Source organism: Cervus elaphus, chromosome 9 (assembly GCF_910594005.1).
Source record: "Cervus elaphus chromosome 9, mCerEla1.1, whole genome shotgun sequence".
In the NCBI taxonomy this organism is placed as follows: domain Eukaryota; kingdom Metazoa; phylum Chordata; class Mammalia; order Artiodactyla; family Cervidae; genus Cervus; species Cervus elaphus.
In genome coordinates, this window is record NC_057823.1 from 5529778 (window position 1) to 5546575 (window position 16798).

Consider the following 16798-nt stretch of genomic DNA (forward strand, 5'->3'; position numbering starts at 1 on the left):
ATAATAGCACATGCATTTTACCAATGCCTAGAAAAGACCTTCCATGTCCAATACACAGCACCATGGGTCATAAATTATCTTTCCACTTTATAGTATAAAAATTAAAATTAAACAGGTCTAACCCTATAAAATATAATGGGACACACAAAGATAGCAAACTTCCAAGGAATAACCTTAAAATATATACATACTCCTTTTAAACTAGCCTTGAGAGACACTATGGAAACATACCGTATCTCAATCTGCTATTGTATCTAAATCAAATGCAACTCTCACCATCATATTTGGCAATTTCGTCATCAGTGTCATCTTTCTTGGCTTTGGATAAAATCCACCTGTAATTAAGACATCCCCCCAAATTAAGATTCAAATTATATTTGGCCTGTAAAAAGAAAGAATGTAAATAATAATAAAAACAGGGATAATCCAGCTCTTCTTAGCCCACCTAATCACTGTACTTTCAACTTTTAAATGTCTTTCAAGTAGTGATAATATATTATACTGGAATCAAAAATCTGTAACAAAAAGTACCAAACTCATGAAATAATCTCACTTTTTAAGACTCAAGAGAAAAAAAAGTTTTTCTCAAAGAAGGGTAAAGGGGAAAGAAATGGAAGCAAGAACCACATGTTCTAAAAGATTTTTCCTAAATGGGACTGAAAATATAAAATACTATTCAATCTTATTTACATGACGTTTGCCTCTTAAGATTTTTTCCCCCTAAGAAACACTTACCCTGACAGAGTTCCTCTGTCAAAGGAATCAGCAAAATACACTTCCCCGGTTGGAACTGGAGCTTTGTAGGTGACCTGTGTTAAATATAAAAATGAATTAAGGATTAAAATATTCTCAATAGGATCTGTTCTCTTGGTTTGCTTTCAAACTTGCATGGCCAGCCCTCAAATTCAACCCATATAATTTATCTTTGGGACAATATAACAATGGTTGACAGAGAGAGCAGTAAGTATTTTACCAAATTTTGCTTTCCCTGTGGTAAGGATCCAAAATTTACCTTCATCTTTTGCTTATCTCAAGAGGCAAAACGAACAGAGTCAAAGATCATGGCAAACCTTTGGCGATGGTGGACTGCTGGCATCTGGCTTCGGTTTTGAGTCTTCTACCTCTTCAATGACGTCATCCAGGTCATCCTCAATGTCAATCACATCATCGTCATGTCCATCGTGAGCTTGAACAAGAGCAGTTCCAAGGACCAGTAACATACACAGCAACCACTTTCCTTCCATGATCTAAGTATTTAAAAAAGAAAAGTACAGTTAAATGTATCGCCTCCTTTCAAAAATTTTGAACCCCTCTCTTATTTAAAATTAAGGCTTTCAAATCAGAGCTGATAGGAACTTTACTGTATTTCGTTTTACAGATAGAGAAAGTGAACTCAGAATAACAGGTTTTCCTAAAATCAGTTAAAAGATCTAATTTCAAGAAAAAATTCAATATACATCAAACATACACAATTGTCCCCATATAGATTATCATGTTGGCTACACAGACCTAGGGTGTTCAGATACAATTTCAAAATAACTTCTTGCATTTGTAAAAAGCTTTAAAATACACAAAGCCCCTTTTACAGAATAGTTTAAGTGAGTTAAAACATTACAGTGAAATAACACAGGAGTTAACCTGCCTCACATTAAAGACTTAATTTAGATTAGATGCTGCTGTTCTCATCCAAAGATCAACAAGCATAGGTATTGTTTTTAATTAGTGCTTTAAGGGACTTCCACTGAACCCCGTGTAAAGCAGGGGACTTGAGTTTTATCCATGGCTAGGGAACTAAGATCCTACATGCCACGGAGCAACTAAGCCACAATTATAGACTCCATAATCCTCAACAAGATTCTGTATTAAAAAAAAAAGATTCTGCATGATGCAATCCCACCTGTCAGCAACTAAGACCCATAAGCCAAATAAATAAATAATAAATCAGTGCTTTAAGATTCAACAAAAAAAATATATTAAACCACAGACCAACTATTTTTGTTTTTTTTCTAAGTCTTTAAGTGTCTTACATATTATATTAGACTGTCATGGATGGTAGTCAATCCTCTTTCCAAAACCACAGATCTAAAGATTATTTCTGAGCCACATGGACGCACAAAATGATTTGGTAGTAGGCAGTATAGAATTTTAATTCTGCAAGACAAAGAGTTCTGGAGATGGATGGAGGTGAAAGCTGTACAACAATATTAACGTACTCAATGCCACTTGAACTTGATGGTTAAGATGGTAAATCTTACAAGTATTTTCACTACAATAAAAAAGATTTTATAAAAATAAAGAAAATAGCTTAATTTTTTGGTCGCTTGTAAATCAACTTATTCTAATGCTGAATTTAACACCTAATTCTTTATAAATGCTATAATCCTTTAAAGCGAGTTACTATATAGAACTAGATTTTCACGTATCATTTGGTGGTATTTCTTTTATTTATAAATCTTGGGTACTGTTTTCACACAATGAAAGAAAGTAAAGCTCACTGGATTCCTAGGCAGCACAGAAAATAAAAGATTTTTATAAAAATAAGAAGTCACTCATAATTTTTCCTAGGACTGGTATTAGAGTTTAGGAAAACCTCTCAATGTCAAAATTCTGCTATGGCTTCTTATATACCAGGAAATGCCAGTAATTTCAATTTCACTGGTAAGGCTTCTATTTTCTACCACCAAAATAATATAAAATGGCATAGCAATATTGCTTTGATTTACAACTACATTGGATTCACTGAAACTAAACAGGCTGATTCAACACTTTTATTTAAATCAACTGTATACAACCTAACAAGTCCTCACAGAAATAATGCTATAAATGGTAGTTGAATTCCCAGGGATAAACTATAAATCAAATTAGCCCACAAAATAGTTCAAACTATCTATGCATATAATTATTACAACTTTCTAAAAGGCAAAATGTGGTAAGCCTAGTAGCAACGAAGTGAATCACAAAACCAATGTGCTGATGTTAAAGCTGCTGCTCAAGGAGAAGCTAACCAGGGAGATGAACTACTCACCTCTCGAACATGGGAGTCAGGCAGGGCTTAGTGAGGGAGAGTACAGCTGCAGAACAGCAAGATTGACTTTTTTCTCCGTAGTTTTTAATTTGTTGATATACTATTGCTATGTTATGGGCTTCCAGGTGGCTCAGTGGTAAAGAATTGGTTTGCCAATGAAAGAGATGCACATTCGACCCCTGGGTCGGGAAGATCCGCTGGAGAAGGAAATGGTAGCCCACTCCAGTATTCCTGCCTGGGCAATCCTATGGAGGAACCCGGCAGGCTCCAGCCCGTGGGGCTGTAAAAGGTGTGGACAGTGGAGAGCAACGGAGCAGACACACACAGCATGTACTGCTGTTACGGGCTTAACTGCGTCTCCTGCCTCAGATTTGTATGCTGAAACGCGAACTCCCAACATAACTATGTTTAGAGATAGGACCTTCGAGGAAGTAATTAAGGTTGGGGCCCTGACTGACAGACCTGGTGTCTGTAATAAGAGGAAGAGAACCAGGAATCCATGTGCACAGAGGGTAAGTCCAACGAGGACACAACAAGATGGCGGCCCTCTGCAAGCTGAGGGGAAAGGCCACACCAGAAGCCAGCTCTGCTAACACCTTGATCATGGACTTCCAGACTGTAAGAAAAAACTCTTCTGTTGTTTAAGCTACCCTGCCTGTGGTACTGTTATGGCAGTCCAAGCAGACTAATACAACTCTCCTCAGGCTAAGTATGTCACAAGGCAGTTCTTCTCTAACTTGAGCACGCAGCAGGGGGCTTTTAAAACAGACTGCTGATTCAGTAGGTGTGCACTGGGCCTTTACCTTTCTATCAGGCTCCAGGGGATGCAAAGGTTGCTACCTTGAGAACCACTGATTAGGGTTTACGAATAATCCACTTGTGCTTTGTTTTCCAGTTTATAAAAGCACTTTCACACAGTTACATTATTTTGTAAATCTCCCTTGAGGTATTACCAAGACATAGTGAAATGAAAATAACCCAATCATTTACTCAGTATCACAACCAATAAGTGAGAGTCAAAGAATTCAAATCTCCTATTTCTATTACCCTAGACAAAATGTAGCTACATACCAAACATATGTGATAAGAGACAGGATAGAAAGACTAGTCAGGAAGGGTCCTGAAGGGAGTGGTCTGGAATGGCGGATTCAGGTAGGGTTTAGAGTGTGAAGAGTGTGACTGCGGAACAGGTTGCTGGACCAAGGAACCCAGGCAAGGTGGCATCTGTGTGGGGGAGACAGAATAACAGCAGAAGTCTTCCGGTAGCAGGCCGTCCCAGTCAGGAACAACAAAGGGATTTGGAGTCTCCAGCAAACTTCAGGAAATGCCCTTCTCGTACACCACTTCCCCTACACCCTGAGTTTCAGGACCTGGTTTTTCAGGTTTGAGAAGTCTCTGGCACATATCTGTTAACTTTCGCATTATCTAGAGTGTTGTTAAAGCTATGAAGGAACCACTACTGTCAAACCATGACAAATCAGTTCTCACAGCTATGTGTTTATGAGCCGAAACCACTGCTCGTTTTACATATGCTATTTCAATATCTGCCAAAGTAATTTGCCAATACTCCCAAGAAAATGCTATAGTAAACAGGTCTAGTTTCAAGAGCCACTATTAAGCCACCCAAACATTCCAAATTTTGTTAAAGACCTGGTCACACTTAGAAATAACTCAAAACAATATATTTTAAGGTGATCTTAATTCTCCACTTCATTAATGAAAATCCAATATTACCAAGAAACAAAACCCTCATTTCAGTCCTCCTACCCACACTCCTTATATCAAAAAGGATGTTGCAAAAAAAAAAAAAAAAAGGATGTTGCACTATTACGATTTCTGTAAGAAAACATAGGAGAAATTTTAAGCAATTTTGGGTTTGACAAAGAGTTTCCAATACATCAAAAGCAAGACACACAAAAGAAAAGAACTGGTTGAACTTATTTCAACTCTATGAAAAAAACTTGAGAATTAAAAAACAAATCAAGCTAGGAGAAAATATTTGCAAAATCAATATCTAATAAAGAAATGGTTTCCAAAATGTACAAAAACCACAAACTCAACCAGTAAGAAAACAAACCACCCAATTACAAAATGGGCAAAACATCTAAACAGATACCTCACCAAACAAGATATTTAGATGGCATATGAAAAGATCAAACATCATCTGCCATTGCTAAGTCGCTTCAGTTGTGTCCGACTCTTTGCAGCCCCATGGACTGTAGCCCACTAGGCTCCTCTGTCCATGGGATTCTCCAGGCAAGAATACTGGAGTGGGTTGCTGTGCCCTCCTCCAGGGGATCTTCCTGACCCACGGATCAAACCCAGGCCTCCTGTAGCTCCTGCACTGCAGGCAGATTCTTTACCACTGAGCCACCGGGGAAGCCCTTTCATCTGCCAATAGGTAACTGCAAACAATGAGATACTACAATACACCTATTAGAATGGCTAAGATTCAAAACACTAGCAAGGATGTGAAGTAACAGGAACTCATTTCACTGCTGGTGAAAATCTAAAATTTCAGGCACTCTGGCACATACTCTGGCAAATTCTTACTATATGATTTGTCAATCATGTTCCCAAGTTCTTGCCCAACTGATCTGAAGGCTAATGACTGGACAAAAACTGTCACACCAATGTTTATAGCAGCTTTATCCATAATGGGCTTCCCTGGTGGCTCAGACGGTAAAGAACCTGCCTGCAGTGCAGGAGACCTGGGTTCGATCCCTGGGTCGGGAAGATCCCCTGGAGAAGGGAATGGCTACCCACTCCAGTATTCTCGCCTCGAGAATCCCATGGACAGAGGACCCTGGGGGGCTACAGTCCATGGGGTCGCAGAGAGTCGGAGATGACTGAGCAACTAACACTTTTCCATAATAACTCAAAACTTGAAGAAACCAAAACGTTCTTCAGTAGGGGAATGAGTAAACAAACTGTAGTATACCTATTCGATGAAACATTGTTCAGAAATTACAAGATGAGCTACCTAAACTGAATCACTTTGCTGTACAGCAGAAATTATCACAACATTGTAAACTATAAACTATAATTTAAAAAAAAGAGCTATTAAGCCAAAAAAAGACTTAAATCTTTAGTGGATACTGCTAACTGAGAGAAAAGGCTGAGTCTGAAAAGGCCACATGCTATATAATTCCAATTAGATCACATTCTCAAGAAGGCCAAACCCTAGATATCAAAAAGAAAAAAAAATAAAAATCAGAGGTTTAGAGGTGGCGGTCAGGATGAATAGGTAAGCACAGGGGGCTTTTTTAGGCAGAGAAACTATTCTGTATAATGTTGTAATTATGGATACATGATAGTATACATTTTTCAAATCCCAGAAAACTTAACAGCACAAAGAATGAATACTGATATATGAAAATTCTAAAACATCATTTAAGAGGTTGAGTGATCCAATGATACACACAGGATATGACAAAACAACCCAAATGTATTAAAAATATATGAAACCACCTCAAAGAGGCGGCGGGAAAAGATGTTAACCTAAGAGACTCTGGAAATCAGTGCAGTCTGCAAAACCAGACTATACAAAAGCACTATTCAAGTTAAGCTGATTCACATGAGTATACAGGTTAACAATTTGGATACTGCTATACATATATATCAGAATTGAACAATTAAGTAAATGGATGCTGTATATGGTAGGAGCTGCTTTCAATGCTGAGTGTGGGAACTTTACAGACAAGCAAGGCAAAGAGGCTAAGATAATCCACATGGTAATGGGCAAGAGTTAAGAGACTACAATATGAACTCATATTTATCTTATTATACAGAGGGTTACATACACAGTATTTCTAGATAAGTGCATATAAACCACTTAGTATACACACATATATTTTCTTGCTCTATCAGTTAAGAGGGCATACAAGAAACTACTACACCTCAGTTCAGTTCAGTCGCTCAGTAGTGTCCGACTCCTTGCAAACCCATGAACCGCAGCGTGCCAGGCCTCCCTGTCCATCACCAACTCCCTACACCTCAGCAGCAATTCAATAAATACCCTAGTACCAAGGATTTTGGTTTCCAATATCATCTCCAATAAAAGGAAAACCGGGTTCCTTGGCTGATTCTAGGATTAGGGCAGCAAACATATAAGACAAGCCTTGAACATCTTGTACTGCCAGCAAGTGACCAAGTGTTCAAAACAAAAACACCCACAATGATGTGGGGCTGTATCAAAGGAACAAAAGAAAGAGCAATGGCCAAAGCTGTAACAATACGAGCAATAAAATAAGTGGTACTGGATTATATTCCAAAGCACAAAATAAATGCCCATGAATCTACACATTACTGAATGAATAAATAAATGAGAGCAAATAAATAAGAGGCAAATTTTCCAGGCAGAAATATTCCAAGTAACAGATACAGATAGTCCACTGTCAAGGAGAAGAAACAACTCCCTACCCTTACAAGTGGGCTACACATAGTGATGTCCTTCCTGTATGGGAACAGGAAAAGCAGGGATTTTGGTGGAGAAACCCAGCAAACACGACTCCAGCCAGGTGCTCAAGGTAAAGACCAAAAGTGACATCATGTTGACAGCATGCACCCTTGATACAATGAGATGAAAACAGTACTTTAACCTCTGAGGTCTTCCTCCCCAAAATCCATATTCCCTCTAATCATGAGAAAAACATCATGGAAATCCCAACGGAGAGACATTCTACAAAACAGCCTGACCAGCAGTCCTCAAATATGTCAAGGGCATGAAAAACAAAGAAAATCTAAAAAACTGTCACAGCCAAGAGGAGCTTAAGGAGATATGATGACTAAATGTAATACGGTACCATGGAACAAGAGCAGCAAGTAAAAACAAAGGAAATCTGAATTAAATATGGACTTCCATAATTACCATTATTCGTTCATTAATTATAATAAATGTACTATACTAATGTTGCTAATCATGGCAGAAATGATTCTATAGATTTAAAACGATTCTGTAAAATGGAGAAGGAAATGGCAACCCACTCCAGTATCCTTGCCTGGAAAAGTCCATGGACAGAGGAGCCTGGCGGGCTGCAGTCCATGGGGTTACATGACTGAGCGTGTGTGCACGAGGGTGGAGGGAGATGGGTTGGTAGCAATAAACTGGTAGAACTGAAAAAAAAAAAAAAATTCATTTTTTAAAAAAGGATGTTCCACTATTATGCATCAAATATTTATCTCCTATTCCTCCAAAAAAAATTTCAGGGCTGAAATATATACTATTGGAATCTAGTCTAAATCTCTTTTCGGAGAGAAACTGAGATACAACAGACTTGCCAAAAACGGTTATTGGCACAATCAGGAGCAGAGGCCAAGTCTCCTGTCTCCCAATACTTAACTTGATAATTTTATACCACTTCTGTCTTAGAAACGAAATGATTTTTCACATATATTAATGTCCAAGAAGATGTCTAAGCAGCAGCTTTTTTCTCCCTTCAAAGCTCTTCAAGGACTTCTCTGGTGGTCCAGTGGCTGAGTTCATGCTTCCAACACAGAGGAGCTGGGTTTGATCCCTATTCAGAGACCTAGATCCTTCAAGCCCCAACCAAAAACCCCTCTGCCACAACAAAGACCCAGTGCAGCCTAATTAATTACTTTGGGAAAATAAATAAATAGAACTCTTCATGTGTCTAACACTTAGAAACTCCTAAGCAGAGAGTGTAAGGGCTTCCCAGGTAGCTCAGTGATAAAGAATCTGCCTGCAATGCAGATATGGGTTCAATCCCTGAGTTGGGAAAATCCCAACCTGGAGAAGGAAATGGCAACCCACTCCCAGTATTCTTGACTGGGAAATCCCAAGGACAGAGGAGCCAGGCAGGCTACAGTCCATGGGGTCGCAAAAGAGGACATGACTTAGCAACTAAACAACAAAGCAGACAGCGTATTTCTCTGTTGTCACTATTTCTAAGATTAATAGGAAATATGTAACAAGAAGCTCAACAATAAAGCAATAATGCTTTAAAAAAATAAATAGCACATTTCCCCCACTCCCAACTTCCCCAAAGTCACAAATGACTCCTAGATCTAAAACGTTCAAGAATAAAAGTGAAGAAATTATGCGCCTTTAAACCAAGTTAACACTTTCCAGCAGTAAAGAAACATTAACATTTTCTAAGTCTCTTCACAGCTCATGCTCACTAAGCTACGCTTCCAGTGCAAGACCTCTCCTGTTCCTGAATGCCATTATAGCACTTTCTCTCATACTTCCTGCTTGAAAGCCATCCTTTTCTTAGAGTACTTTATTTCCTGATTTTCCTCTAAGAGCCATTTTTCTCTGTTTTTTGTTTTTTTCTTTTTAAATCACTGCATGGCTATTACCTTAAACTCTACCGCAGTGCCCCTTTGAGCTTGGGTGCAAATGCTAGGTGGATGTCTAATTCATGACTGAACTATTTAGTGCCACAAACTGTCTCACAATGGGCCCATTTAAATTCCTGTCTTGGCCAAATTACAAATTACTTACAGACCTCCAGGAGAATAGCAATTAAAAATCAAAACCACAAACAAGAAAATAACATTCATTTTTAACATTTATGAGTCCACCAAAGTGAACTTTTCTTAAAAACACCCTTAAATTATATGTAAATATAGTTTTGTGTGGCTTTATCATATGGTATCCCTTAACTAGAGCAAAAGTGAAGTCAGTAAAACCAACACTATGAGGGCCAAGACTACATAGGCCAAGTTCTGATTTCTGTTGATCCAGAACTTGATCTGGAAAAAAAAACTTATAATTTCTAGGTTCCAGAGAAGTGAACACACTGCACTTCCTTCAAATACTCATTAAATATTTCTCAGCTAGATTTTTCCCCCCCTTTGGCTGTGCCGAATGGCTTGAGACATCAGGGATCAAACCCAGGCCCCAACAGTGAAAATGCCTAACCGTAAGACTGCCAGGGAATTCCCTCAGATGGACTTTCAATACATACTGGGTGGCAGGGCTCAAGACTGTTTCCTGGCAGTCACAAGACTGAAGTGTGAGAATTCTGTATTACAAAGGGTTAAAGGAAAAAATGGGTCTAATGCCCATCAGCAAACCTGGCACATATTAAACACTAAATGAATGTTTGCTGATAGTGATCAATTCCATGAGGGCCAACTGTTATCAAATATTTAAAAAAAAAAAAAAAAAACAACTCTGACCTTCAGGATCATTAAAGGGTGTCCTTAAAGTCTGGAAACAAAGTATAATTGCCCATGTTTTCAGAGTTCATGAATATTCTGTACCATTAGCCCTACCAATCAAGTTTCAGGGGGGTTGGAGGTGGATAACATAAACTCATAACCTTTTATCTAACTAGGAAAAAACATGCAGAGATCTGTTAGTACTACTCAAGACTCCAGCCTGAATGTTTTGTCTATAAAAAACACCAAAAACAAACAAACAAACAAAAAAAAAACACCAAAAAAAAAAAAAAGCAAAAATTTTACGTATCAACTAGTGTCATGATAAAATTGTACACCCAAGGGCAGGTAAAACTTGGAGAAATCCAAATATGGTCTGTAGATTGTACCAATGCAATTTTTTCCTAGTTCTGATATTTTACTATAGTTATCTACCTATACTGTTATTTGGGGAAGCTGGGTATTGGGTACAAGAGATCTCTCTGTACTATTTTGCAACTTTTGCAGGTCTGTAATTATTTCAAACCTGAAAGCTTCTCTTAAAAAATGTATTACTGGATCAGTATGGCTGGTTCGTTAGTCTTGATCAGAGTTGTATAGAAACCAGCTTTAAATCGACCCAGTCTTTCAAAGCACAGAAGTACAGAGAAAGACACAGAAATGTGAATTGGGTTAGAAATCTAAACATCTTGTCCCCTTCCTTCCAGTTAATGTGTTTTGCTTTTAATAATCAAATATAATTATCAGCCTATATCCAAGGCAGAGAATCTCTACCCCTGGGATCACATAGACAAATGTACACAAAGCCAAGAAAATACATGTATATGTGTAATATACATTTATAAATAATATAAATGATTTCCAACTTGTGTCTCAATTTTCCAAGGACAGAGCAAAAAGCCCAGTTCTCAAAATCTCAAAGTCAGAAGAATTCTTCAAGAGACCTTAATCTATTCACTCTTAGTATTTCAGTTCACTTTTTAATTTTTAAGAGTGAATTTACCTTGAATTCTAGAAATGGAAGTATTCTATTTAAAAACTGACGATTCAGAAAATTAAGACCTTATGCAAAAGGTAGTACAGTGTATGTGATGGTGTAAACTGTCATGTCAAAGAAATCTGGGTTCAAGACTTCCTTGATCCTCTTTGTGACCTTGGTCAGCTTATTGAACTTAAAGGAGTCTTTCTTCTCTATTTTATAAATGTAGCTAGTAGTACTACTAGCTCAAAGGCTTGCTGTGAAAATACAAAAAGATAATAAACAGTCTATCAGCGTCCAGTACTTCATAAGTACACAAATGGTTTGTTCTTTTGATACACAATTAGTACAACTACATCTTCAATTCCCAGATGGCCTACACCTCCTACATATTTCAACAAAGCTGAATGATTTTATGTAACAAGAACTAGCTTTCTTCTCACTATATTCTGTTTTTTTCTTTAACTCTTCCTTGCAATGATGTATATACAACTGTAGCATTTGGACAGAGAAATATCCCTGTTTATCTGTGATTTTCTTATTTCCTGCTCTGCCACCAATTTTATGAATTCCTCCAAATTTAAGTTTATTTTTGGTTAATGGTAACTCTGTTCTCAGGGCACATTCTAAAGAGTCCTATTATTTTACTGTATGTACTGAAAAATATACATGAGACTTCAACTGAACACAAAATATTATATTAGATACACATTCTGCACTGAATTTCAACAAATCAAAAATTGACTTAGAGCAATTTTAGGAACTGGCAAACACTAAAGAAATATTAAATTTGTCACCTCTCATAGGCAGTATCTTTATGCTCAGTAAGGGGCCATTAAAAAAAAAAAAGATTTTTTAAAACCAATGGAGTCTCATTTTTAAATTAAATTTAATATTTTCAAGATAGTCTATTTTGCATCTATTTTCATAAAGATATTAGTCTACGGCTTTCTTGTGAAGTCTTTGTCTAGTTTTGATATCAGGGTAATACTGGCTTCATAGAATGAGTTGGAAAGTGTTCTCTTCTATTTTTGGAAGAGTTTGTGAGGGATTAGTGTTAATTCTTCCCTAAGTGTTTGGTAGAATTCACCAGTGAATCCATTTGGTTCTGGGCTTTTCTCTTTAAGACTCTGTTTCTTAAAAGTAGTTAGGGGGACTTCCCTGGCGGTCCAATGGCTAGGACTGTGCTCCCAATGCAGGTGGCCCCAGATGGTCGGGGAACTGGATCTAAGCAACTAAGACCCAGGGCAGCCAAATAAACAATTTTTTTAAAGTAGTTAGGAAATTTCACTTCTAATTCCTTTAATCCATGAGAAATTGGAAAGGAACAAGAAATCCCACAAAAGGAATTTCTCTCTTAAGAGGGTCAATGAAGTTCCCTTATATTCCTAGTCTGTTGAGTGCTTCTATCATGAAAGGGTGCTGCACTTTATCCAACTGAGATGATCATGAAGGTTTTTTGTCCTTTATTAATGCAACATACTACATTCTTTATTGTATGGTAAACCAACTTACATTTCTGGGTTAAATTCCACTTGGCTGTGGTATCTAATTCTTTTTTATATGTTGCTGGATCCCATTTACTAGCATTTTGAGGACTTTTTATCTATTTGCTTAAGGGATATTGTTCTATGGTTTTCTTATGAAGTCTTTCATTTTGTTATCATTGTAATATTTTGGCCTAAAAGGATGAGTAGGAGTGTTTTCCTTTCTTCTATTTTTTAGAAAAGTTTGTGAAGGATTGGTATTAAATCTTCCCTAAGTATCTGGTAGAATTCACTAGTGAAATCATTCGGTTCTGAAGCTTTTCTTCTTCGAATTTTATCTCTTAAAAGTAGTTAGGAAATGTCACCTCTAATTCCTTTAATCCATGAGAAATCAGAAAAAAGAACAGAAGTGACCTAGCTGGCAGAATTGGTTACTTTTTTTAAAAAACGTGATTTTTTTTTTTCTTTTGGCTCACAGCTTGCTGGATGTTAGTTTGCCCAACCAGGGATTGAACTCGGCCCCCCTGCAATGGAATATCCAAGTTCTAACCACTGGCCCACCAGGGAATTCCCCAAAGTGATTTTTTTGAAAGGCTGAATGTAATTTAAAAATGAGGCAGACTCTCCTTCATGTAGACTATCCATTTATCTACCTTTTTAAAATGTTATGTCTCATTGATTTTAGACACTTTTAGATTGTCTAATTTAATTTTCATAAGATCCCCAGGAGGCTCTTATCATCCCATGTGACACATGAGGAAACTAAGGCTAAACTGTCCAAGGTCACAGTTAAAAGTATGGTTAATGAGCAGGACCGGGCTTCCCATGTGGTTCAGTGGTAAAGAATCTACTGGCGAAGCAGGAGATGTGGGTTTGACTGCTGGGTTGAGAAGATTTCCTGGAAGAGGGCATGACAACCCACTCTAGTATTCTTGCCTGGTAAATCCCAAGGACAGAGGAGCCTGGCGGGCTACAGTCCATGATGTCACAAGAGTCAAACACCCCTTAGTTCCTGCACAACAACAAGCAGGAACTCAGAAGTTCACAATCCCTAATCTTCTACTTAACTTGGCATATTGGGTGAATTACTAACTTCGGGGCCTCCGTTTCTTCATCTCTAAAATAACAACACTGTGTACTTCTTAGATAGTTATATAAACAAAATGCATGCAACGTGTTTATATCAGTACCTGGCTTACAGTAATGTGCAACATTATCAGTGATTTCTACTATTACTAGGTATTGCCCAGCAACACCATTTAAGCTTTAATGGTCCTAAAACACTCAGTTTTAATGGTGATAAGAAACTTGAAGTCTTAGATTGAAAACGAACCACTTAAAAGGAATTTGATTCCAGTCACAGATAACCATTTTACTACTACTCCATTCCTCTGGTATCACTACATCTAGTCAAAATATAAAAGCACTTAATAGTGGGATAAAATTCAAAGTGGTCCTTACTATAAATGCTCATCCACTAAAAAAATAGATGTACACTTCCTAGTTCAGTTCTGAATTTTGCTTTTGATTGACAAGAACATTAAAATGTATCTTTCCATAGCACTTTCTTTTCTTGTATAAACTAAGTAGATTTAAAATGTGGATTCCCAAAACACTGCTGAAGATTCTAAGTTACTTAAATAAAATTCTCCAAATAATTTTAAGAGTTAAGCTTAATTTTAAACTCATCTGTTATAGTTAACAAAGCATTCAGCCTGTACTTTTCTGACAAAGTTCTACAGTAAGCTGTACAGGTTGTAACTATGTTCAGGCACTGTTATTATTTCCTAGGAGTTATTATGAGCTGCCAATTCTTCTACTTGCATTATGCCATTCAAAGTAGTTTCATGTTCACCATCTTATTTGTCTCTCCTAAAAGATCCCTAATGGTAAGGTATCCTGGGCACTCCTCATTCTGTTTTAAAGATACGGAAACCAACGTAGCTGATTAAGCTAGTTACCTTGCTGGGCCTGGAATTCAAGTCTCTCCAGTCTGCATTAGTGCTTACCGACTGTCACTTCATCCCCGTAAGCTATCACTCAGAGAAAGTGAACTCTGTAACTGAAAGGATGCAAGAGCATGATTGCCAAAACTGCAGCAACAACTTCTGTCACACGCTTACCCTTCAAGGTCCTTGGAAGATAATGTGCTAGTTCAAACTGTTGAGTTAAGATAGTAAGGTAGGGAGTTGCTGCCACTCATTATCAGACAGGTCAGGAAGTTTGCTGTGCAACACTCCAATACACCGATCATTCTGGCCATCTCATAATCCAGTTCCCTGACTTGTCTGCTTGTGCTGGTGCACAGGAGAACTCCCACACAATTCTCTACCTCTGCTCTTACTACAGCAAATGGACAACTCAGCAGTGATTCTATTCATGGCACTTAAACATCGCTGTTAAAAGACTGACACAGAATGATTTTAAAAATCAATACAGTTCCTCCCTTAAAAAAAAAAAAACAAACCTGGAAACAAAACAAATCCTCCCACCCACTAACTCTTATTAAAAAATTAAGCAAAATGTAGCAAAATGGTCCATTTCCTAACTCAGAGGTAAAGAAACCTAACTGTGGCTCACCTTTGGCCTCCCAAGCTTTTAATATTCAGCTCAGTTTAACTTCCTCCAGCCAGCATTCACTTGTGTCATACCCAGCAGTTAATCCACAAAGTCCAGTTTCTTCCTCCTATATCCATAAAGGCGACTTCAGGTCCCAGGACTTAACCAACTCAAAAAGGAGGATGTTGGTGTAGTGGACCAACATCATTCAGGCCTTAATTTATTTAAATCATTTATCAAGTAGTGAAAGTGTCTCCTGTCCTTTTTTATACACAGTTTAGTTCTAACACCACCACCACCAGATTTTATATCCATTATTTGGAGAGCACTGGGGTACAGAGAAGTAAATTGCCTAAATTCATACAGCAACAAATGACAGATTAACGACTTGAACCAGAGCTTTAGCCTTAAGCACTATATCAAAACTGCCTCAACTAAAACTCCAACGTGATCATCAAATTAATCCCATGACCTTGAGCCAATCATTTCAGAGCTCTGGGCCTCAAGTTTCCTCCATTATAAAATGACTTGCCCACAGAGAGCTTTCGGGTGCTTTCCTGCCAGTCTTTCTGAATTTACAAACCAGATTACTTATTCCTCATCCATAGAGAGATGTAATTAAATGTTAGGGCTTAAGTTTTTCAGCCACTGCGCGTTCTAGCACATTCTCCATACTCCATTCTTCACTCTGTGATTTTAATTTTCAAATACTTAACCTCTAATGCTAATATTCTCTCTCGGCCCACTATCAACTCTTCGCCACTACGAGGGATATCGACTAGGCCCGATCCTATTCCAGACCTTTACCCAGTCACTCCAGGCCACTTCCCAGCTTCACAGGTAGCCAGCAATAGGCTTAAGAAAGCCCTAGAAGCAAAGCCAGAAGAAGAAGTTAGCTTTCTTAGAGGTCAAAAGATGTTCTAAGGCACCTGCCACGCCTCCCGACCCCGGTGGCGCGGCCTGGGCCTGGCTCCCTAACTCAGGCGGCCCCGGTCCCAGCCTCACACCACACGGCCGGAGCGCCAGCCTGGGCCTGAGCTTCCGAAACCCAGCCGACCCCTCGGCCCCGGCCACGCCCGGCTCTTCGGGCCCACGGTCGCGGCGCCGCGTATCCAGGCCCCCAAGGGTCCTCACAGGCCCGAACACAAGCAGGCCTCCCGTCTCACCTCGAGCCTCGGCGGGACGGCCGGTGGCGCCCGCGCCTGCTCCCACCCGCACAACCGGCCCCGCGCCACAGAGAATACGGCGGCTGAGGCAGCACAGCAGCTGAAGAAGCACGACCGTCACGTGCCGCAGAACCAAGAGGCCTTGACTCCAGCTGCCGCCGCGCGAGCTAGCCCCACCGCACGAAGCCCGGCCCTGAGCCCGCCCCTCGCTCCTGAGTAGCTACGGCTAGGGCCAAGGCCAGCCCCCCCGCGCCAGCTTCTGAATTCAGTTGGTCAATGCGACCATCGCTCTAACGACTTTCCCATACGCCCCCTAGGGCTATTCTTCGTGGAGCGTGGGGATTGGCTGGGAGTGAGGCAGGAAGTGGCCGTTGGTTGGGCGGTAGGGAAGGGGGCGGGCTGAGGCGGCAAGGAATATTCCCGGGCGCGCGCGCCCTGAGGCGGGACCAGCCCT

At 39.2% G+C, this 16798-nt stretch overlaps 1 protein-coding gene and 1 long non-coding RNA gene across 4 annotated transcripts in view; one reads left to right on the forward strand and one right to left on the reverse strand.

Moving 5' to 3' along the window:
* The window catches only part of CANX (calnexin), a 30673-nt gene extending 14139 nt beyond the window's left edge, over nucleotides 1-16534 (reverse strand). The window contains exons 1-4 of one of the 3 annotated variants that reach the window (XM_043910702.1): nucleotides 16345-16534; nucleotides 1071-1247; nucleotides 736-809; nucleotides 277-335 (exon numbers count right to left, since the gene is read on the reverse strand). In XM_043910702.1, the coding sequence (XP_043766637.1) occupies nucleotides 277-335; nucleotides 736-809; nucleotides 1071-1244 (307 nt within the window). In that variant the 5' untranslated portion in view covers nucleotides 1245-1247; nucleotides 16345-16534. Of the gene's footprint in view, nucleotides 1-276; nucleotides 336-735; nucleotides 810-1070; nucleotides 1248-15199; nucleotides 15219-15985; nucleotides 16007-16344 lie in introns of those variants that run through there. The other 2 variants (XM_043910704.1, XM_043910703.1) reach the window with 2 other exon arrangements.
* LOC122699139 lies at nucleotides 3197-8899 on the forward strand. Its single transcript, XR_006342563.1, has 3 exons — nucleotides 3197-3314; nucleotides 4951-4955; nucleotides 8874-8899. It is a non-coding gene; the product is annotated as an uncharacterized LOC122699139 (long non-coding RNA).
* Nucleotides 16535-16798: the final 264 nt, after the last annotated feature.